The sequence below is a fragment of the Aulostomus chinensis genome, chromosome 8 (assembly GCF_037954235.1).
Source record: "Aulostomus chinensis isolate RoL2024-O1b breed Wild chromosome 8, RoL_Achi_v1.0, whole genome shotgun sequence".
NCBI lineage: Eukaryota > Metazoa > Chordata > Actinopteri > Syngnathiformes > Aulostomidae > Aulostomus > Aulostomus chinensis.
In genome coordinates this window covers 23716400-23740530 of record NC_141327.1, presented here as the reverse complement: position 1 = coordinate 23740530, position 24131 = coordinate 23716400, and the positions used below count along the sequence as shown (strand labels likewise).

Sequence of the window (24131 nt, the reverse complement as noted above, 5' to 3'; positions counted from 1 at the left end):
ACCACAGCTTTAACGTTCTCCTGAGAACCTATTTATGGCCTCACTTCCTGTGGTGTTTATTTGAAATCCGGTGAGCCGAGTCTGGCCTGGTCTGGAATATCCCCGCGGCCACAGGCTAACACTCATGGTTAATGTCCTTCAACATCTCTGTGTGCTAGAAGGCCCCTAGGCTACTCTCACACACTTCCTCCAGAGCAAAACCCTCCACCGGTACAGGACACTTTTCTCACCCCCAAGAGCAGACTTTTACTCCCTTTGTGCCCTCTTTATTTGGAATGTATTGTAAACACGGTCAATGCCAATATGGTCCTTCAGGACAGAAAGCAGTTGTGAACTGAGATTAAGTGTTAGGTTTTTGTCTGCTCAGCGTGCAGTTTGAGTGACGGTGCACAGGCGTTTGAGAGGAATGATTTCTCTTGGCGTGGCGCATGATTGGTTCTGATGGGTTTACATTTGTTGTGCTGAAAGGGGAAAAGCTATGGTTTTGAAAATCATCACATATGTAAAGGTATGTTTAGATTTCTGTTAGAAATTGTCGTAAATTGATCCTTCCTTCCTCCTTGTAGCGCTGATATCCTCGTCCCCGTGGGCTTTCTAGGTTTACTGAAAGGGCAGTCTTTACATAAACAGCCAGTTTCCTCTATCAGCGCAAGAGATGATGACAGCAGAGTTTTCAAAGTTGACGCTCGAATACACATTCACATTGCTTATCTCTCATGTCATAGTTGTCACTGTCAACTGTTGTTTTGGGCTCTTGAAGTTAGAATTGCCATACGCTTTTCAGAAGGTTGTACAGTACAGGGTATTTTTTACATCTACTGGAATGTTTTTTACATATTTATGAACAAATGGCACATTTAATAATAATATCTGATTGATTTGGAATGTGCAGTTGGTTTAAAGTTCACTTTATGTTTTTAAAGAGTAATTTGGTAGTTAGGTCCTTAACATGAGGTTTTTTTTGTGCATATTTCTCCAGTTCCCTGGAGAGAGAGAGAGACGGGGGGAAACGGAGCTGTGAGGTTCAGACATACCCCCAAAACCTTGTTGCTTTATTATTCTTTTGACGGTTATGTTGAAGGTGTTGACATGTTGAAGAGAACACGAGAAGCGATGACCGTGGAGTTTCCCTTTGCTCGTTGTCCCTCCGTTTCGAGGCTTTTTCAAGTCACACACGGCTGTGGTTGGATTGTTTAGACTGACACCTTGAACCATAACCCGAGTCAAAGAGAGTGGGAAATTTGTGTATTTATATGTGATAAATGCACCCGCAACACAGCTTTTTCACTCCTTTCCACTGGTTGTCAACTGAAAGAAGTCAGTAATCGCTATTTAGATCCTTTATTTGAGTTGAGTGACCTGTGGTAGCAGGGAAGTCTGCAGTGAGGCTGTTGCTCAGACTGCCATATCAAATTTTTGACATATCCAGATTGATTTTAGATTGTTGGATAGCAAAAAAACCCACATGAAATGCAATTTCTGCAAATCTTGAGCCAAACCACATTTGGTTTGGTGGGTTATTTTTGAAATGGGATTCCAATCAGATTTTTGCAGATGCGCCTCAGTCTGAATGTTCAAATGATAGTCTTCTGCATCACTCATAACCAGTTTCTACTTGGATAGCGGCTGCTTTAAAGGGCTAGTTCACCCAGAAATGAAAATTCCATCCATCCGTCCGTTTTCTTCCGCTTATCCTGTTGAGGGTCGCGGGGCTGGAGCCTATCCCAGCGGCTTTCGGGCGAGAGGCGGGGTTCACCCTGGACGGGTCGCCCGTAGAAATGAAAATGTAGTCATCATTTACTAACATTCATGCTGATGAAATGTCAGGGGAAGTTTTGTTTCACTTCAGATGTTTTGGAGATAACCACAACAGCTTTTTTTCTGGAATAGGTTTGCGCTATCCCCTTATAGGATGTTGCGTGAAATTAATTCTCAGTAAGTTTGCAAGTTCATATTCTGATCACTTGTGTGTTTTCTCGCAGGAATGGCAGAACTCCATCCAGAAGAATGCAGGTCTGGCTTTTATCGAGTTGGTCAACGAAGGCAGGTGAGTTACTCCGCTGTCCTCCCAGCAGCTCCTCTTCATTATCTTCCCAACATCTTCCCAGCAGTCACTTTCCAGTCCCCACCCACCACAAAGGGTTTTGTGACTGGGGGGCTATTCAAGATTCTGGACAGCTATTCGTGGTCAGGTTGGGAGAATGAGGATGAAGGACCCTTGAGTTCAATATCCACTCATCCCAGAGGGGTTGGGGAACAAGACTGATGGGGTTTATGATCACTGCTTCCTCTGTGGAGGCTTGCTCTGATTTCTTGATGTCACTCTTGATGTTCCTGTGCTAGTTTGTGAGTGCTTTCTGGTATTTGTCTTCTTTCCTTGTTTTTCAACGATCCCAATGCATAAGTTTTACATTCTCCCCTGAGTAAAGATACATTTTACCTCATCCTAATTTGTATTTCACATGCAGAGCGCCACTCTTTTCCATTTAGGATCCCGGCTTCAGAATTTGCAGCCAAATTTACGGCAATGCTGTTGAGAGAATCACTCTAGCCTCATGGCAGAGGCCTCACTTTTAAAGAGGCCCCATAACTCAAGTCAGATTTAGAGGGGTGATTTTTACTGTACACCTGTGTGCATACATGTTTACACTAATGCTTTTATGGTCTTGTCCTGTAAAATTATGTTTCCTTTTAACTGTTTTATCTGTCTCAATCCAGATATTATGGTGCCCATAACAGCCATCTATAATTTCATTTTTATATCTATTGAAAAGCCAGCATCAGTTTGTGAAGGAACATATGAAGTAAATGTACTTTGCTGGTTAGTGCGTGCGCGTGAATCCAAGGCAGAGTAAAGGAAGGCAGCGGTTATTGATAGCAGGGCCTGGACAGGGGCAGAGAGGCTGCTGAGGCCCCTGCACCTCCGCTCCCCTGCTGCCCTGCGCTGAAACAGCAGACTTAGGTTACAGTCAGTCCCGATCTGCCCCCGCCTCCTCCCAATCCCTCCTCATTGGCCCCTAGTCTGTTATTGTTCCACTTTAAACAGTCCTGACCTTTAGGGCTGCAGAGGTTTCTTTGACGTGCACACCCTCAGCATGCATGTTTCATCAACGCTGATAAGGTGGAGGAGGGTTGTAGACTACATATGTAGCAACATGGCCGGAGATCCTCCCTCTTGTCAGATGCATATCATTAACAAATCAATTAGCGCCTACACCCCAGTTAAAAGACGATTTGGTCTCGCGTCCAAATTAGATTTTCTGCTCATTTTACACGGTTCTTTTTCAGCATTTTATGGATATTACATGGCTGCTCCTGCTGTTGGTTACCAGATAGCAGATGTTGAATACACTCAAGATTTTATGATGTTCTACACATCTACTTTATCTGCTTCTGGCTGATCATCGACTCTGATATACTGTCAAATAAATCCATGTACACACTATTATGTCATGACCAACGCCTCTTCTCCCCTTCAGATTGCTGAGTCACACCATGAAGGACCACCTGGTTCGGGTGGCTAATGAAGCAGAATTTATCCTCAGCAGACAGAGAGCTGAAGACATCCATAAACACGCAGAGTTTGAGGTAAGATGCTGAGTAGCGCCGGTAACTCATGCCCAGACACATGCAGAGACATAGTATGCCCACTGATGTTATTTCTTCTTATGTACACAAACTAAATCATCCCTAAATATGGAATATTACGTCCACTCATCCAAATCATACCTTTTTTCTTTTCAGAGTAGAAGGTCACAGAGCATCTAGTTTTGCATTTGTGAAGCTGTTTCTCAAAGGTTTGCAAAAGTTAAAAATAAGTGACTCCAATCGGAGGAGGTGCCGTTTAATACCTTCTGAAGATTTAATCTCCATTTGTGGATTAAGGCCCATCGCAGACAGAGGACTGCTGAGATAGAAATAGCTGATGGCTCAATGTTCTGTAAACCCTTTTAGAAAATGTACGCAGTGAAAACAAGAGAGAGGTCAGTCAGTGAGATCTGAGAGGAGCTGATCCAGTGACTACATCAAACTTGTCCATCAAGTCAGATCTGTCACAGTAAACTTGGGTGGATAAATGTTTACTTTTCAAACATAACCATGTGCTAATCATGAACACATAGACAAACACAACACACTTACACACACACTTACACACACACACACACACACACACACACACACACACACACACTAAAGTAGTTTGAGGCTTGCCATCATGCTTGGCATATATCACTAACTAAACATTGTGTTAATTTATCCTTATGCCCCTTGGCCTAACTGCTGGCCTACCCCTGAAACATAGCTAACACACCCCCCCACCCCCCCTCCAGTTCTCAGCACAAATGTTGCTATTCACATGTAGCCCCCAGGCCAAATCTATGCTCACCCATGGCCATCCCTCGGTGCCCCTTTCCCAGTCTGATTCTGCTACAATCCCCACCCTCTGTTTTCTAGATCTCATCAAAATCATTTCCTGTGCTGCTGAGATCCTGTCCATTTTACTCCCGCTGGGGGTGTATTTTGCCAGTGACAGGAATATGGCATCCTCCCCTCTGTTCCAGCTCTCCCCTTTCTCCCTCCCCCATTTTTCGGGATCCTGCCAGCATTAAAAGCTGTAGACAGACCTGAGAGGTGCTGGCCTGAAAAGCCGACTGTGTATAAACCCTCTACCTCCACTCCCAAGCCTCAGCCCCAACCTTGCAGTAATATGTGATGCTTTTTTAAGGTTCAAGGAAGGGTCTCTGTTACATTTCGGTCACGTAAAAACACTCATGAGACTTGAAAGTCAATCAGAGGGGTGGGGGGCACAACGGCTATACACAACAGTTTTGTACTGGATTGCTGTATCAGTCTCTTCTCCAAGGATGGGCTGATTTTTCCTGCAAACACTGATTAGTCACTCTGGACATGATTGACACATGCAGGAGAATGTGATCCGTCAATAATTTGACCTTATTATCAATGAAGATGGCCGATGTGGGATTTAGCACTGCTTAGTTTATATATTTGACTTCTCGTTGTACTGGTACTTGATCTACTTTGCATCGAGATAACATGCAATGATTTCAAGTCCTATTCTTCCATAAGCCATTGGTACAGTATGTATAGGGTTGTTTGTCTTATTAGCGTCATAACATGGTATGAATTGTCCCCTTCCACGTGCTCTGCTAACATAAGCAGCAGCAGCAGCTGCGGGGACCCTTGTCTTCATCTGTTCGACACAGTTTGTGTTTGACAATGAGCTTTCTTAGTTAGATGTCTTCCCATGGCGTCATGCGTCCTGTGGTACAATTGTTGCAGCTCACTGTTGCATTTTTTTGTCTGTTGAGCTTGACAGTGTCGCAGAGGTGGCTGCTTCAATGTGTTCTTTTAGCCTGTCACCCGGATCCACGCTCAGGAACTGAAATGAAGCGTTGATTGATCAGTCATTCAGTACTCTGTAATTTTCAGGGTACTGTCCAAAAACGCAGAGTTCAACAGGTCCACATGTAGCCCTCAGGTCATGGGTTTGCTCCATTTCCAAATGAAACGGCACTATCAGCTACAACAATGGAAAGCTATAACCTTCTACCAGTTGGGTTTTTAGACTTCTCTCTTCTCTGCAGTCTCAGCCATCCCTAATCAGATATCTTCCATAGCTCATCCCCAAACTATGTTTCACAATTGAATTCTCCCTCTTAAATGCAGTTGCTCCTCGGTGACCTCTGAGAAGAAGTGAAGCCCCGATAAGTCTTGCCCTGATATTGCTGTATTGATTTTTGCCTCCATACAAGCTCTGCTTGAGCCTGCTGGAGCCAACAGTTTCATTTTGCCCTGCCACAATAAAAATAACAGGCCAATGAAACATCCCCCTTGAGGGTGGTGGGTGCAGGGTTTTCAAATCATTTTCAGCTGTATTGCAGTTATAAAGCATCGTTTCTCAGTATTATGTTGTGGCAACAATATAGGTTGGGTTTTTATTCTGTGTGAAGTAGAGCAAACAAAGTAAACTAATAGATCAGAATCACACATTGTAGCTGTTGTTGTTTCACTGTCAGTGAGGAATCGTGTCAAAACATCATCTGCATCCTTCACAATACCGAAGTGAATCTAAGGCATCTTGTTAAACAGCAGCAACAAATGCCAACGAAGACACGAGAAAGCAGAATTATTGAATAGATGAAAACAAATTTATGTTTGCTCCTTGTCAGAGTTCATATCCTTGAGAAGGCAGTGATAGAGGAGTCTTTTGATTTAGATACCAGTTTGCCCCAGAGACATAACATATGCTTTCTCTCTCACCGTCTCGGCCTCGTTCTCACTCACACTCTCAGTGGCACTCTGCGGGACAGAATTGAGTTATCTTTAGCCCTGAGAGTGAGTTATTACAGTGCGCTTAGGGTGAAACAGAGATGAAGATAACTAGGGGGGAAATCCAATTACCTTTTAGGGTTCTTTATCTAATAGGATCCTTAATGTGAACGAAATCTGTAGATCGGATGCTGCTGCCCAACACAGCGAATGATAGACTCTGATATCTTCCAGAGGAGCAGGAAGTAGGGAGGCCAAGAGATAGCAGCAGGGAGGAGAGAGAAATCGAACCCTCTCTTTTTATGGGGCTGTTCATTAGGGATGAAATGTGGTGGGCTCAGGGGCACAAGGGCAGATAAGAAGGTCCAGATAGGGAAGAGCGAGCAAGACCCAAGTCATTTCTATTCTTTCTTCCCCTTCCCCTCTGCTCTGTCTTTTTTATTTACCCCCTTGATTCATCTTCTGCTGTTATATGGAATAATTGAATTGACTGTCTGAGAGATCCAGTGAAAGCCAGATGATAGCGGCTAATTAGTGCTTGGCGTCATTGTCTTCCCTCTGCTGAGCTTGTAAAATGATCTGATCCTTCTCCCCACGTTAATGACATTAACATTGAGCTGATGCTCGTTATGTTCTATTATCATAGTGCAAGCCTCTGGAAACCTGAGCACCTCAGAAAGAGCCTGGGCAATAACATACTGGAACAGCCTCAGTCAGGTTGTGCTCTGCAGCTTAAATATAACTGGCTAGCACAGCAGCTCACTGGTTACATGAAAAACCTGAAAGCATATGTTCAAGGGAAAACAGAAGCAGTCTGCTGAGCTAAGGTGACCCAAACAGAGCAGTACAATTCCCAAAGACCATTTGCACCACATCGTGGCAGCACTCAGACCGAGAGCTGCCACCAACTGTAGCTCACGCCATGTAGTTGTCATAGCTGTAATGCAGTGTGTCATCAAGACTGGACGACCATCAAGAGAATAGGATAGAAAAAACAGGAGTCTGTCATGAAGAGGGGATGTTTTTCAAAGGGGTGATACAGAAATAGTTCTCTCAATACAAAGACTTTATTGTCAGAATATATATAAAATGTTGGCATGTTTTGGCTTTTCTCTTTGTCCATTGTTGTTGGGGCTTATCTTTTTACTGTACAACTGTTTTACTGGAGACAGCAGCAGGTACAAAGGAGAAGCAGGGTGCAGCTGTCTCTGTCCCACTGCCTTCTTGTCAGCATAATGAAGTCCCCAGGTTCCTCTGCAGCTCCCATCATTGTGCATGTGTGACCAGCTAAGCCTGAGATAGGACTTCACTGTGCAACATCGTCTCTTTAGTCAACTGGAGCATGTTCTCTTGATTTGTTTCCTCGCTTCAGCACGTGTAAGTGAGCATTCGATTAAAAGTTTCGACTACGTAATTGTTTCCAAGTTTGTGACAGCAAGTTGTGCTGCTGTGCGAGTGTTTATTAAAATGAAGTCAGTGGTTGGGGCTCACCAACCAGTTTGGTTTGTATCGCAGTTTTTGGGTCCAAAGAAGAAAAATAAATGTCCCCAGAAATAAGAGCAAAAACCAGAGACACTCAGACTGGTGTGTGTGTGTGTGTGTGTGTGTGTGTGTGTGTGTATGTGTGTGTGTGTCCGTGTCTGTTTGTGTGTGTGTGTGTGTGTCTGTGCGTTTGTGTACGTACACTACACACTCATAATTGTATAGGTAAATGCAAGCTAATGTTATTTTTGTTTGCCCGTGGAAACAAAAGTTGTGATTCATTTACATTGTTTGAACCTTGGATCGTATATATCAAACGTTCATTATTTTACACTCCCCAGCCTTTGCTTGCTACAGAAATTTTAAAGATCCACTGTGCAGGATTGAGGATGGATTAATGGCAGACATGGAATATTCATACATATTATTTCTCTGTATAATCCCTTGAAACACTGAAGCCACGTGGGTTGTCTTGCCATGTTGCATCTGGAGTTGCCCAGACTAGACCAGAAATTAAAGACTTTTGCACCCTTGGTGCTGTAGCAGCCCCTTCAGCTTGTCCTCTTATCTCTCATCCTCTCTTGTCGAGCTAGCAGGGAGTGTGCTACTCACCTTTTCACTGTGGTACTTCTTTTTTTGTAGGGCTCCATTTGTTACTGAATACCTTTGTGCATAAACTTTACAGTTATATCATTTTCAGTTTATCACGCAGAAGCTTTCAGTCACAGTGACCACAATGGACACCCGCACAAATATTACGAGGACGCACCGAGGATGCAGAGGATCAATGAGACGAGGGAAGAGTGCTTGGTCTGGACTACATAGACAGATGGAGTGGAGATCGGGAGATTTAAACCATGTCATTTTTCTGTTGTGATGCCATCTGTATATCACAGAAAGTAAAAGAAAGATTCAGAAGCAGGAAGGAATGTTTCTACAGACTAGACCTCGAGCTGTGAGCATTAGGGCTAGCTTGATGTCATACTTCATTCCAGTGTTGTTGTTGTTTATTAATTTTATAGTAAGGATCAAGTTTGAGAAGTTTTGCCAAATGTACAAATTAGCTGTATATACCCTAGGTTAGACCAGGGGTTGTAATCTGAACCTCACCACTAGATCCCATTGGAGGCTACATTCATTGGTCCTTTTTATATGGGTAATAGAAATATGTTGTTCAACATTCAACCTGAACTCAGTGGCACTGCCATGTATTTTTCACCCGGACATGTCCCTCCTTCATTTGACTATTTTTCACATCCACACGACAGTTTAAAACACATGATTTTTCACATGCTGTGACCTTGACACTGAGCTAGAGCCGACGTGCAAAAGATGGCAGCAACGTAGACTGATGTGGCAAGAGGAGGGTGTGGTTTTGCAGAGACAAGAGGATTTCTGGGTTGCAGAGATGAAGAGCCTGCCAGCCTAGCATGGTGACCAGTCCATTAAAGATCAGCCCCAGACAGTGTGAGGGGTGGAGGAGGAGGCGAGCGATACTTTGATAAGTGTTGCGCCTGCTTTAACCTTGATGGCCACTAGCAATGGGCCGATGCCAGCAGCAAGGATCTGTTTCAACTGGATTAGATTATTTTTCCCCCTCCCATGCTCCAAGCAAGAGAAGGAAAAAAAAAATCAATACTTGGGAGCACAGCATGACAGGGGCATCATTTCAGAATTGAAGTGGCTGTCAGGCATTGTCATTTGGTGACTTTTGTTCGCCATTGTACTTTTAAGCCCTCATTTTTCTCCCCCTCCTCTTCCTTTCACCCTGTTTCTTCCCTAGCCCATTGTCTGAATTCCCCTGGTGACATTTTATGTTGCAATTTGAAAACTCGAGGGCAAAAGATCAAGTGCAAGAGAATCTCTTTGAAACCAATTGGTGTACTGGTTCAGTATCTACTTTTGTTTTGCCACCCCCATCCTCCTTTCTCATTTCATCCTCTTGTCTCTCCAGACCTCCATTGTACTCCAGGAGGAATTTATTTGTAGTATATTTGCATTCTGTGATACCAGACAAGGACAAGCCTGATTTCTCGCCTTGCTCTGGACAGTTTCTCTGCCCGTTTGTAAATGAAACCCTCTGGGAGTGCTTGTCAACGGATGTGAGAAATTGGAGATTCTCGCAGTGCGATAGTCCACTCTTGGAGAATGTGTAGCCCTGATGTGCCACCAATGTCAAGAGATTGCAAATCAAATGCTTTAATAACATCTCTGCTGGTTTTGTTTCTTCCTCCTGTTCTCCGACAGAACCTTGAGACCCTGTTTTTGTCAGTTGGCATGTTGAAGGCTCACTGTGGCACCACAACAGACCTTTCTCTGTCAGTCTAATTGATAAAGATAGTGCTGATATCTTATAATGAGCCTCCAGTCTTTTGCCTATTATACTGGTTAACCCTCTCAACCTACAGAGTGAGAGGCGGAGGGGAGACCACGCATCATCTGACAACAACTACAGCATTTAGATAAGACCAACACTCCTGTAAATCTCCTCCTCTTTTTTCCTGTTTATCACACAAAGAATAATAATGACGAAAGCCTGAGCAAAGGGTAGTGATAACCACAAGTCCAATTTTTCGAAGACCGGTTTGAAACGGTTCAGTAATGTGATTAAAATGTTTCTACGTTTTGTTTCCACATGTGCGTGTTACCATTGTCTGCCATTATGTGATTTCAGAGATGATTATAGTTTTTTCCACTTTCCAGTCACTTCCCAAGCAGCCTCAACCCCCAACACACATCCATAGTTATTTATTTGAACGGTGGATGAATTGTGGGAGACACGACTCAGTGTAATTGACTCGATTAATGCCAGCCATTATCCTTTCGTCTTCACCAAGCTGTCTCCTCCGGCAGAGCAGGCACCCATGCCGGCCCGACCCTGTCAGGCAGGCCATGTAATGGAAGGTGCTGCCCATGATTACAGTGTCGCAAGTCATAACAGTCTCACTGCCAACACATAGTGCCCTGGTGGCCGTCTGGGCGGGAAGCTAACGGAGCATAGTCTGCCGTCCCTTTTCCTCAGCTGTACTTCTTTAACTTGGTAAATGGAAGCATTTATGTCTGAACATGTCTTTTTATGGTTGTTTTCCTGTCAAACTATGCTCGCTGATGGCTTCAGTCTCTCCAAAATAGGCATGTTTCTCATTGCATTCTGGAAGAGTTTTTAATGTAGTTCTTATGTTTCCTCAACAAAGAACCAAACTGTTGTTTTGTGCCTCTTTTTAGTCTCTGAGCTTTATTCTGTCATTGGCTCAAGATGGAGGTGAACAGAGGACGGTGCCAAGGAGGAAGATTTAGTTATTTGCGTCAACCTTCATAATAACATAACGAGCCCTTCATGATACTCTGGCGTATTCTCTAACATCTGTGGAATGACCCCCAGAATTAACAGTGACTTGTCTTTTCCACTTATAAGTAAGCCCAACTTTGTGTTTTAATGGTACTACTTATGTGTTCAGCATTTTTGGTTGTTGTTTTAGGGGTGAGTCTGTGAATTTGGCCTTTTCTCCTCTAGCCAACCTTGGCTTTGGATATAAGAAAAGCCCATTACAGCATGGAGGGCTTAGGTGTTTGGGCAGGCTCAACATGCAGGTGATGAAGTGTTTGTTTATAGTTATGAGCTTGAACCAGCACTTTTGATTAGTACTGCAGACTTCACATGTCTCACACAGAGGTAGATGAAAATGGACTCTTTACAGGCTCACTACTTACAATTGTTTGAATTTCTTCTGAATCCACAAACACTTACTCAAAGCAACTGGCCCATTGGCATTCATACAATGTTTGAGAATTATTTTTATTCTTTTTCATTATTTTTGATAATTTGAAATACAATTTTAATAAAATTCTCATTTTGCACACTACCCTTGGTGTCCCTTTCTTTGGTTTGGCTTTGGTCCATTTCCCAATTCCTACTTGCCTTTACCTCCTCTGATCAAGATTAATGGACACACACACACACACACACACACACACACACACACCGGAGCAAAGCATTCTCGTGTTTAAAATTTGAACCATCTACCCAGGGATCCCTTTTCCTTGCTCCCTTTATTTGGTTGTTTCCCCAGGTCATCATCCTAGAAGGTCAAGGCCCACTTTAGTGGCACACAAAGAGACACAGATTGATAATTAAGGCACATCAGCCTGCAGAAAAGGCTCTCTAATGTGATTTATACCTATAGATTTCCTGTCAGATATGAAATGTTGTTGTTCAGATTGAAGTGGAGAAGCCATTATAAAGTGCTTCCCTGGTAACTTTTGGAAAGCAGGTTGCATTTGATCAGCCATGCATCTGCATTAATATTTACTTCATGACTGTTGTGCTAATGGCTTTGTTTAATGCAACTGATGCAGCATTAACAATTGAATGCATCGCTGGATCTGTTTTCAGTGCATGCACAACAACACAAATACACCAATGGAAGAATATCACTAAAAGAGAAAGCAATTTGTTTATTATTTCTGAAAGACTTGAAATAAAAACTCTGTTTAAAATTGTAGCTTTCCAAAGGTGTTTTACTTTCACCACCTCGTCGTAGTTCAAAGGCCCACTCTGATAACAAATTCCGACAGAGAAAAATGTCCTCCTTGTGCATTGTGGGTATCATGTGATTTAGTGCGCCGGAGGGCATTAGCAAATACATGTCCACTGTTATTAATCAACATGACATCAGGACAAAAATGACCCTGTGCTTTTCATTTGGCTCTCCTCAGAGTGGAGTTTCTAGATGTGAAAACACTATTCTAGTATCTCTATTATCCTGTCTGCAACATATATGTCATCCCCAAGAAATGAACTCTGAGTTTTGCAAGTATTTACAATGTACACACTCGTTACACCTTCACCTGCAGAATGTATAATGTTTTATTTTCTCTTCTTTGCAGTCGAACTGTGCTCAGTACGCAGCGGAGAAGCGAGACGAAGAGAAAATGTGTGACCACCTGATCCGGGCAGCCAAGTACCGCGACCATGTGACCGCCACACAGCTCATCCAGAAGATAGTCAACATCCTGACTGACAAACACGGTGCCTGGGGAAACTCATCCATGAGGTAACATAAAAAAAAAACAAGACAAAACAAAAACCAGCAGTTGCAAAGTCTTGAATGAATCAGTTTTCATTTTACTTGCAAGTTAAATTGATAAACGTTAAAGAAATTACATTAAAAATTATTGTGGGAAAATTCTACTGCTGGTGAGATTTATTTAGAGTCACACTGCCTTTCATGCACACATTACACACATTATACAAACAAACGTACTTTTGATATGTTTATGTTTTGGGGCATATCTCGGCAAGCGGTCTCAATATCCTGTCTCGTGAATTTTAGTCGAAACCGAAAGGCAACATTTGTATAAATTATGTAATTTTGATTTACGAAGGGATAAAATTATTTCTTTGTATACATAATTTTTTGCGCTTGTTTGTGTTAGATGTGTAAATAATATCAATAATTCTTTGTTTGTTTCATCACAACCTCTTTAGTTCCCCAACATTTAACACAGGCAGTAAACAGTGGCGTTTCAAAGGTGGCTGTGACAGCGTACCTGTTCTACCTTTCCCCTCTCAGTATGTAATTTTCTCAGCCTTGTAGTGAATCCACTCCACTATAATGGTTTTAATCTCATCATAATCTGTCTCATCTCCCAATACTCATGACTTTGATTCAATTAGATTTGCAAAGGTGAAAATGTCAGCTGTGGCTTGAATGACGCACAGACTGGTGAGAAAGAGAGAGAAATGAAAGCAGTTCGGCACCCATTAGGAACTGAAGGAACCTGACTGTGTGTTTGTTTGGCCAAACAGGCAGCAGAGCCCAGTGCAGCTATTCCCTAATGATGCCTGTTTGTGCAGGTAGTGTGTAATGGTGAGCTGGAGAGACGGCCGCTGGCTCACGCTTGTTAGGCTGCACCAAGTCTCCAGAGATTTGTCTGGAAAGGGTTAGTTTGCTATTGGATCAGGAGTCTCTCTCTCTCTCTCTCTCTGTGTGTCTCTCTCTCTCAGCTTTTGTTTTCCTCTGTTATTTCTTTTCTCTTCTATCAGGATGTGGTGTATTATATGTCATATTTTTCTTTCTTTGATTCCATCTTCCTCCCTCTTGTTCCTCCATCTCTTTCTTTGTATTAGCCTCCATGTGTACTCACACAAGGCTGTGCTATTTACTATGGAGATTGTGTTCCATGGGCTCGGGCCAGAAAAGTCTCCCATTACCAGCCCTTTATGCCGTTGTGCTATTGATGGTTTTCCTAATGGCTGCCGATGGGCGCGGGGAGCCATTGGCACTGGGCCTTGGAGTGCAGCGCTCTTTTAATAAATCACAATCAGTCCTGTGCCATTACATCAATATTTTTGGTCAATTACTGCGAAGGTCAGGTGATGCAGCCTCGCATACAGCCTGAGGTATGTGGGCATGTGAGAAACATCTGGTGCGGCAAACCCTAGGAAAGTAAGAGACGACCAAAACACTCGGCTGTTTTGCACACCTGGAAACCTGCAGGCAGACTCATACAAGAGATGTTCTTTCCCCCTGTTCACACGTATACACGAAGTGTGGGGCGTAGCAACATCCCTGCTTGCAAATGGATAGATACACACAATGAAACCTACGACCACTTCTCCAGCTGTGAACATTAGATCCAGGAACACAAAGACAATGCACCACTTGATTACGACCTTTTGTTGCTTGGGTGTAAAATCCATGGCTGCCTGCTCACACGCCATAAAAACCTATTCCCCTAAGTTTCCATTCAATAAAGAGTCTGAAAATGAAAATATTATTTTCTCACAAGCTGATGGGAATACTTGTTTCCTCACAGCAGGCATCTAATATGTTCTGACATGGTGTGACCCGCCTGAATGCAATTTGTGTCTTAATATCCAGCTTACAGCAGCCCTGGCCTCTGGAGGAAAGAGGTGTTAGGTGATTTTCTCCTTTCCCTTCGCTCGCTTTGTCTTTTGCCTTTTCTTTCTTTCTCTCTGTCAGAACGTACAATTTTATTTCCCTCTCACTTCTCGTCCTTTGCTCTCTCATGTCCCACTACCTGCCTCAGTTGTATCACAGAGCGTCCAGGGAGGATTCCTTCCACCAGACAAAGGCAGTAGCTATCGTTTTTGTGCCCTTGTCTGTCATCTTGTGTCGAGACGTAGACAGTTCCCCAGCCAGACATGGAGGTCGACTACCTGTTCATCCATACATTTCTGTCCCTTTGCCTGGAGACACAGGTGTATAACATGCCAGCCTGCTGTCTTTTTCTGAGAAGAAAAAAACTAAATGAACAGCTAGCATGATTGCCACAAATGAAACGACTGACAGAAGTCATTTTTTTCTCCCTCCCTCTCTCTCACTCCATACATGTCCGGTTTTTCTGTTTCTGTTATTTGAGCCTGGGTCCACTGAGCACCCAGGCCCTGCTTATTTGGGCCACGAATCATCTTTCATGTATATGACACCAAAGTCGACGAACAGAGATGAGGGCAGATGATGAACGCCAACCCTCAGTCTCAGGGGGAAACACTGTACTCGTCTTTTCCCTTCTCATACCTGCTCTTTATTGCATTCTAATAGGCTGACTAATGTACCATGGAAATTCACTCTGGATGCTTGAAGTGGTGCAAGTGAAGGAAAGGTGGCTGCAGCTGAAAAGGGTGGAGTGGAGTGTGCGGCAGTGCTGTTGCCGACGTAGCCGCTGCATTTGGAAAGACGATTCAAGATAGATACTCTCCCTGGCGTTCTCTGTTGGTCTGCTTTGTCTTTTTAAAGCTGCATCAGCATCCTTTTTATTTTTATTTTATCCCAACGCTCCTCACCTAAAGCCAGTCTCCTAAAACACACACCTCGAGCAGCATTTCCTCTCCGTCTGCTCCTCCTCCCTCATACAAGCAGCTCATTTTCTGCAGCACCACTGCTCTAATGGACGCCCTTAGGCTAGAGGCTTCCCAGCCAAGGGACATCCATCTTTTGACATGTCACACTCCCGCCCAGCAAAAAATCTTTGTGATGTGCACTCCAATTTTTCCTCAGTAAATCAAATCTTCCTTCCTTCAGAAAGACGAATGCTTTAGGGTTGGAGTGTTATAGAGAAAATCAATACCAGCAAAATTTAAACAGTATGCCCCCGTATTGATCGGCCTTGTGAGATCGAAAACGGACAGCTTTGTAACTGTTCCGCTGGACAGTTAGCTGACCTGTAATGGACAAACTATTGATATTAGCATTACTATTTTATCTTGCACTATGTCATTTGTCCAGCACACTATTGAGGGAAGGAAGCCCAAGCAGAACCTTCACAGAGAATCCCAGAAAAGTCCACAGAGACCCTGCTATGTGTCTATTATGTGTGTCTAATATTGAGAACCTCAGCACCAATTTAATTTCCTTTTTAAATCTTCTTTTCAATTAATATTTATTTGAATAATATTGATAAGGTTGCTTATGAATGGAATTTATCAAAAATAATGCAAATCATGTTTTGAAGGAAGCACTCCTTGCTCATAATATCACCGTTGGATGCATGATTTTTTTCCCCCAAACTTCACGCCACTCACAAAGGGTGAGCACGGTACCCATAACACTTTTTTTTGGTATCATTTGCAATGATCCATTACTTTTTCTAAAAAAGTCATAAAATTGTAAACAATGCACATCTCAACATCCCACAGACTGACATTATACCTTAAAAATTGAAGTGCATCAGTTAAGTACAAATAAACTTAAAAAACACAAATGAAAATAAGCACAAGTACCATATTTACATTTTGTTCTAAAATGAATAAACTTGACTTACGTGGTCCAACTGCTTTCTCCCTGCACCTCTGTTGATGTACATAGATTATTTATGAAGATCTACATTCTTTTCTTTTATAATACAAATTTTCCCTCTATCTCAAAAATACATAATTAGAATAACAACAATCCATTCATACAATACTTCTTCAACTATATACTTCTTTAAAAGTTAAAAGTGGTTAATTTTTTTTTTGATCCTAGTAGCACAACTTCAGATGAAAATACCAGAATCAATCAATTGAAATGATCCAAATGCTTTAGTCTGTGGCACAATTTTTTTGCTAGTTTTTAGGATGTTACACAGCATGTAAGCAAATGCTTTTGTTAAGAAGGCAAACTTCCCTTCAGGGACAATAAAGTTCATTATTACTAATGTTGGAACCCATCAGTGAAAGTATAAATCTGATTAAGAAAGAAAAAAGTCTTCAGTGTATTTTTTGTATTTCTCGGTGTTTGACCAGTTGATTGTTAGCCGATAATTACATCATTAATTGATAGTTTCATACGTCTCGTCGAGCTTCTATTCTGAGATTGTGGAGGTTTCACCCTCTTAACTCATAGATTCGTCCGAGTTATAGTCAGCACAGTGAAGACTTATATTTTCACATAGTATTTTTAAATAAATGAGTGCATGAGAAGCTGCGACAGCCAGATTAATCTCTACGTGTATTCTTTTCATTCCAGACTTAAATCACAATTATGATACATAATACTGAATGTAATGCATGTGTTAAAGCCAGGGTCTGCACAGTGTCGGCGTTGCCTTGCGTGTGTGTTTTATGGACGCGGCAGTGCTGGTACTGAGCTCGCAGAGCTGAAAAAGGAAATGAGGCTCGGGCACGTCAGTGAAGATTATAACCATAGGAAACAAGAACATAACTGTTTAGAGTACACCGACTCTCGGAAATGCACGACACGACAGGGGCAGGAAGACAAGAAAGGGAGAGGGAGATGGATGGAGGAGAGGATGAGAGCAGGAGAGAGAGAGGTTTTTACTGAAGCATCAAAAGTTAAGAAGGAGACGAAGGCATTTTTCTAACGCCTCTATCTACAGAAAGCAGTATTGATGAATGATTGCACAAATCATCCAGTAAGAGGCTGAGAGTGTGTGTTGTTTGCTCAATGGAAAACTGCAGCTGCAGACTTATCTGACCATCAGATTGCCTTTGTTGCAGTTGGGAGAAGATTAAACACTGGAGCTCGGTGCCCTGTCTTTGTTAATCTGGATTTCTAACTGGAATCATTTGTGCACTGCAACTTTCTATTGAGCGAGTGATTTTTACATTAAAAATTTTTTTTTTTGTCTTTGTAATATTTTTATATGCAAATATTCAAGACAAATTAACACAGAATGAATCACCCTACAATTTCAACGTTTTAATGATAATTTACAGTAGATAAGGACTAGGATGAGGCCTTCCTTACTTTGAAAAGAGTCTTCTGCTTCACACTGTACTTAGCTGGTCATTTTAAACTGGTAATGGCTTTTGGTTTGCTTACGAATACTTGGAGCCTAAACATGAGCCGACATATTGAGCAGTAGCAGCTGTAGCAGTCTGCAGCTCCCGTCTCATCTCAGCCAGAGACAGTTGTTTCCTTTAGTCCAGGTCCCCACTACTTCAAAAACCAATTAGCTCGGGTTTGACTCGCGGTCCTCCATCTGCCTCGATCCAGTCATAAACACATAGCGTAAACACACTGCACCAAGAAATGCGAGCCTGCCTTCAGTTATGGTCATCTTTGTAAACGAGATTCTCAGTATCGTGCTGAAATCTCCAGCACCGAAGCCCTCCAATGGGTTTAATGTGAAACCCTCAACCTCATTAATCATGCACCATGACATGTGTCTGGCACCGAGAAGTTGCGACGGAGACAAAAAGGATGTTCCTTCAATCTCTGGGGAGAATGTTCAAGTGTGACAGACGTGGATTCCATCAGTTACATCAAATAACGTGCCATGAGGGCCCTACCGTGCAGTCTGGCTCATGGATATGAATTAGAATATCGTCTTAATGATAACATTTCCCTCTACTGTATATACAGTACAGTGGCTGGGGCTGTAAGGAATAGTAACAAAGTGTCGGGGTGGAACATATTAACAGCTGATGTTGTCCATATGGTAGCACGCTTAAGTGTTAAACTGCAGACTGGGACTCCAAAAAATTACATTTAGTGAATCATTTAAAATGATGAGGAAAAGATGAGTGGTGAACTGCTACTTTCACTCAGGATCGGGATAATTACATCATGTTTTTAACACAATTTATTGATTTAGTAGGACATACATGAGAGAAGCGTTGATCACCGGTTTTTGCCTGATGTACGCCCACAGTCCCTTCGTGACTTCAAGCACAGCCTGTCATTTTCTGAAAGGGTTCATTTGAACCGATTTCAAACCTGACACAATTGTAAATTTGGATCTTGTTACAATACACGACACTAATCCTGGAACTGTCGGTGTTTAAGGTCGGCCTTTTTCTTTTTTTCAGTCAATCTGAGCATTTGGGTCTGTGCATTATTGTTTCTTTGAGTCATGTCCTCTTGCAGTTATTCTATCCTAGCTGGTGGCTTAATGGTTAATATGACAAAAAATATAATCTGGATCATTTTTACTCACATTTGTGGTCCTATTTGACCTTGAAATGTGTATGTTTGTTTATTTTTACGAACTAATGCATTTTTACCCAGGTGGTAGCCTGCAAAAGTAGCTTTTGTGTTGCAAGTCACATTTGTTGGGAATCACTTAGTGGGTTTACATGTGCAGTCAAGCTGTAGTTTTAGCTCAGGTTGGCCATTTAATTGGACTGTGCCGCTGTCCTAATATACATGAATTGATTTATTGACAAGAGTGTGTCTGCCTGCTTACAACAATCTTCTGGTTGACCTTTTGCCTCAACTTCCAGCTAAGGCGTCCTTCTTGAAGAGCAAACTTGAATTCAAAGACAGTTTAAGAAAACACGTCAACTTTGCAGCACTTAAAATTTTAGGTTTGACAAAAATGCACTTCTTTACCTTACCATTGGACAAGATGATTCCTCCTTGACTATGTAATATTCCAGATTAGCACCAGATTTGAAGCTGCGGGAGAGGCCCAGAACTGCCAGTTCGGGGCCGATTGAAACGTGTACATGATGGAGTAAATCAGTCCTCAACTGCTTTATCTAGGTATATTAGTTTAACTTCAAAAAGTACAGTTTCCGTTGGACTAACTGTACATAAAATATGAAGGTCCATTTTAGTCACCTAACACAGTAAACTGATATTTTCCAACGTCATGTAATTGTACTGGTTGTTAGGAGTACTGACTACATACTGTACAATCATCAGTGTCTGTAGTGCTTCACATAAACTGGAGTTGAGACGCCCAGAGGTTTTCAATTTACCCAATGCCTAATATTCCCATTGATGTCTCTGGATTGTCCTCTCATATTCACAACATCTGAATGGTCCATCCGCTTCTAAGCAGCTCGGGAATGTAATGGAATCCTTGTTCAGAAGTGTGAAGGAAAGGCCGGCGTCCCGGAAAGACCAATTACACCATTACGCTGCCTCGCTGCTCGCCGTGCCTCTGTAGCAACTCTCAGATTTATGAGTTTCATATACCCTTAAGAAAGTATATAGCCTTGCTGGACCAAGGTCATGATAAAAGGGTTCTGATCAATATCTGAATGAAAAGCCATTTGGGAAGTTTTTAGGGCTTTTTTTCCCTCCCCCCCTCCTTTCTCCCAGGATGCAATATCTGCAGAGTATCGATTGTCAGGGGCCAGTAGTTAGTCAAAGGCTATCTCCTTTGACTAACCCCTTTGCGGCGTGTCAGCCCCCCTCTTGCTCTTGATAGATTGGTATGCTTCCAGCCACTGTAATTACACCATGGGACCCGCAGGTCATTTATTTTGCTACTTCCACCATTTGCCAAAAATCGCCTTTATCTTTAGAATCCAGCACTTCCTCGTGCAACTAAAGCAGGAAAGGGACACATAAAATACGGTTGTCCCTGCCCGGTATGGAGTGGAAGAGAGAGGATCCTCCTCTACTCGTAGATCTTCAGCTTGTAGATTTACTCTACACCTCCATCCTGTGTTTGAGCTCAAGTTCAACTCCATCCTTCTGAGGATAAGCCCGGAGGAAATGTAAGCTCTGTGGCCTCAGGAATAGTAATTCATTATGTATATTGGAACTGAGAGATCACTTTGATCATGGGATAATGGATTTTTTGAAATAGATTATTTCATGGTTGGATAATTACCTCAGAAAACGCCAATATTATTATCATTTGTAATGAGCCTTACAGGAATGAAACCAGAGTTGCTTGTTTTTTTTGTTGTTGACCAAATTCTTTATTACAAGTGAGACACTGAGGCTTATTTTTCTACAGGAAATACGTGTAAAACCTCTCTTATTTCAAAATAAGAGTCAAAGAAGAAATGAAATGTGCAGGTGCAGACAATACTCACTGTCTGTTTCCATTTTTTTCAATACCTCCAAATCAGCAAATATTCACACTATGATAACGGCCAATGTTGAAACCAGTCTTCAACAAAACTGAGCATATCGTTACAAATCCTCCCTATGTGATCGTTTATCTTAACAAAAAATATTTGTCATGATGTCAGGATTAAGGGTTACTTTTCTTGTATATTTGCACAGCTCTCAAGAATATACACTGATGTGACTTTTAGCCCCCCCCCCCCCCAAAAAAAGTTTCATGGTTCTAATTTCATAGCACCATTTATAATGTAACCACAAAATGATCACAGTTGTATCGTTATCCCCTGTCTCTTCATGTTATACTTTAGCAGTTTATTGTTGCAACCCTGTTGATCGATCACTTTAGAAATATTATATCTTTTACACCATATAATTTTCTTTCATACTAGTAATCCAGTATTCATCAGCAATTCAGATTCTTAAATTGTAGATCATGTGATCATCTCATCTAACCGTACCGGTGATTTGTTGCACTTGAAATACACGTGTGCGCACACACACACGCACACACACACACACACACACAGGGCTATTAGTGGCGTATAATGGCCCAGTAGGATGATGGAGAGTGAGGGGAGGAGGTGTGCACGAGGAGCAGACAGCCTTGTGAGATGAGATTGCTGAGCCTCTGACTGAAGCAGGACACACCAGCAGACTTTAGTTCACGTAGAAACATTCACCACTTGCAAGACCTTTGAAAAGGAGGTAAAAGAGTTGGAGGAAACATGGCAATATGAGAAAATGAGAACCAGAAATACATGTTCTGATTTTTTTTCTTGTTTCCTCATTTTAGGTACATTTCTATGTTGTTAGAAGTTCTGTTAGTTATTTTGTGTTTTATATGCAGTGCATTTAAAAAAAATAATATTATGAAAGATGACCTATTATTCTATGTACAGGTCAATTTAATTTCATCAGTTCACCACGGGCTAAAAATTTTATTAACAAATTTGAATGTATGGCAGCTTTTCAAAGTTGTTAGTTTTAATATTTGTGGTTTGTTTTGGTTTCTTTCGGGCCTCTTGTCTAGTTTTGGCATTTGAGGTGTAAACTTGAGAAACCACAGACTCCCACTCTAAGCTGACCTTGAGCGTCTCCACTGCATGTGTTATTCTTCTGGGGTGTGTTGGAAACGTTGGGTATGTGTTCAGATTTGTCAGAGCTTTCAAGATCATCTCTGAAAGCTAGAGGTCAGGAGATTATTACAATGGGCCAGTAATGGCAGAATTATGCAACCCCGGTCCAGTGGATGCCCTCATTACCGAGCTGTAGTGGTGATAAATGGCCATAAATGCATGTTGTCAAAAACACAGGAAAAATGTGACTCTTCATCAAAAATACAGATGGTACCACTTCAGGGGCTGAAGCGATGCAAGTCGCTATTCTGCAGTTTTGTGTTGTTGATGATTCACAACACCAGAGAAACTGTTTTCACAATGAATAATTCTGTTCTTTCATGAGATTTGATTGAACCATATTTTAAACGGCCTTGTCTTTGACTAATATTTACTACCTACTTAAGCACAGTGTTTCTTCACCTCCCTTGAAATCTGAGATCATTAGAGAGTAATTGTCTGCCTTTTTTGTTGGTGAATTTATACTGAGTGTAATTGCTGCTAATTGTAAGCTGCATATTAAGCTGCTGGTAATTAGGGCTCCATTTGCATTATTTCATTTGGCTGCACTGCGTTGTGGGGAGCCTGCAGCCTCTTGCCTTGCACCCATGGGAGTACTTTGATCCTCACAAGACGGTGATGTTACCGAGATGCAATATCACACATTTGTTTTCTTTTTCAGACTGCTTTTGGAAAGCTCTCGGATAAATTGGAGTTAATTAGGAGGAGTGGTAGGTGCTTATGCTGCCGCGCAAATGACAGCGTGTGCTCTTTCTGTGCAAAGAAAAAAAAATTCAAAGAGAAGGGAGAGTGGTAAAACCTAAATTTGTGAATGCTCGTGATGTCTTTCAGTGAACTCCTCGTTTTATTTCTAAGATCGAGGGTTTCTTTCCCTCTAATGATTACATACAGAATGTTTTCATACATTTTTCATGATGTAGTGGATCACAAGAGATTTGAATTTATATTAAAAATGTAAAAATTAAATGACTTGATCCTGCGATTAATATTAAAGATGGACAAAATTACATCTGTACTGTAATTTAAGGATAAGATGAAAATGCGTCAGGGTCTGTGACCCCAACATTACCTCGAGTAAACGTAAACACCATTAGCCGGGGTGAATTAACATCCTCGCTTGTAGATGGTCTCGAGTACACCTCATTGGAGTGGGAAGGATAAGCATTAATGCACATGTAGAAAATCACTTCGGCAAGACTTAATCATGCCAAACAATTTCAGAGGGAAGGTATTGGCTCCTGTTTCATTTTAATTTGAGTCTGGAGATGCCACTGAAGCGATCACTGCCACTGCTTGACAAAGAGCCTCTGCTCAAGCAACCAGTCCTCAACATGACAAATCCTCAATCTATTCCTGCTTTCCCGTTTCTCCTAAACACATGGTTTATGCAAATCAAAGCAAAATGATCCCAGGGATAGCAGCAATATTTGAGCAATTTGAGGCCTGCCAATATGAAGTGGTATTAATATAAAATATAAGGGGAGAAGTCTCTTCTGCATATGCAGGTCTCATTGACTGTACCCAAATTAATTTAGCAGAAAGGTTATGAATGACTGTTTGTGCCAAAGTGCAGTCGCTTGTGGTGATATATGAAAGCACATTCGCTCTGCATCCCCTGCTCGCTACAATAAAGGTCATCTTATATCATTTACATAACATCCAGTGCTTTGAAATAAACCCCAGCAAAACAGTGATATTTTCTGAAACATGTCAGTTTCACCAGCGCTAGATTCTAGCTTGAATAAAATTAGATTTTCTTCTGAATACTATTTACGAATGTCAGCTGGAAAAACAAACTTAAGATGGAATTTTGCTTTTGAAGCCGTACAAGAGCTGCTATGCATCAGCCATCAGACAGTTGTGTCCGATTGGATCTTTTATTGATGGAAGTTGTTTGGTAATATCGAACCAAAAAAATCAAACAATTGAGCCATTGAAATAGCAT

The 24131-nt window shown here is 41.8% G+C and overlaps 1 protein-coding gene across 7 annotated transcripts in view; it reads left to right on the top strand.

Annotated features, from left to right (window-relative positions):
- The window catches only part of lrba (LPS-responsive vesicle trafficking, beach and anchor containing), a 172460-nt gene that overhangs the window by 68718 nt on the left and 79611 nt on the right, over nt 1-24131 (top strand). For all 7 annotated transcript variants that reach the window (XM_086211779.1, XM_086211781.1, XM_086211778.1 and 4 more), the window contains exons 34-36: nt 1983-2047; nt 3480-3588; nt 12661-12827. In XM_086211779.1, coding sequence (XP_086067905.1) covers nt 1983-2047; nt 3480-3588; nt 12661-12827 — 341 coding nt within the window. The remainder of the gene's footprint in view (nt 1-1982; nt 2048-3479; nt 3589-12660; nt 12828-24131) is intronic.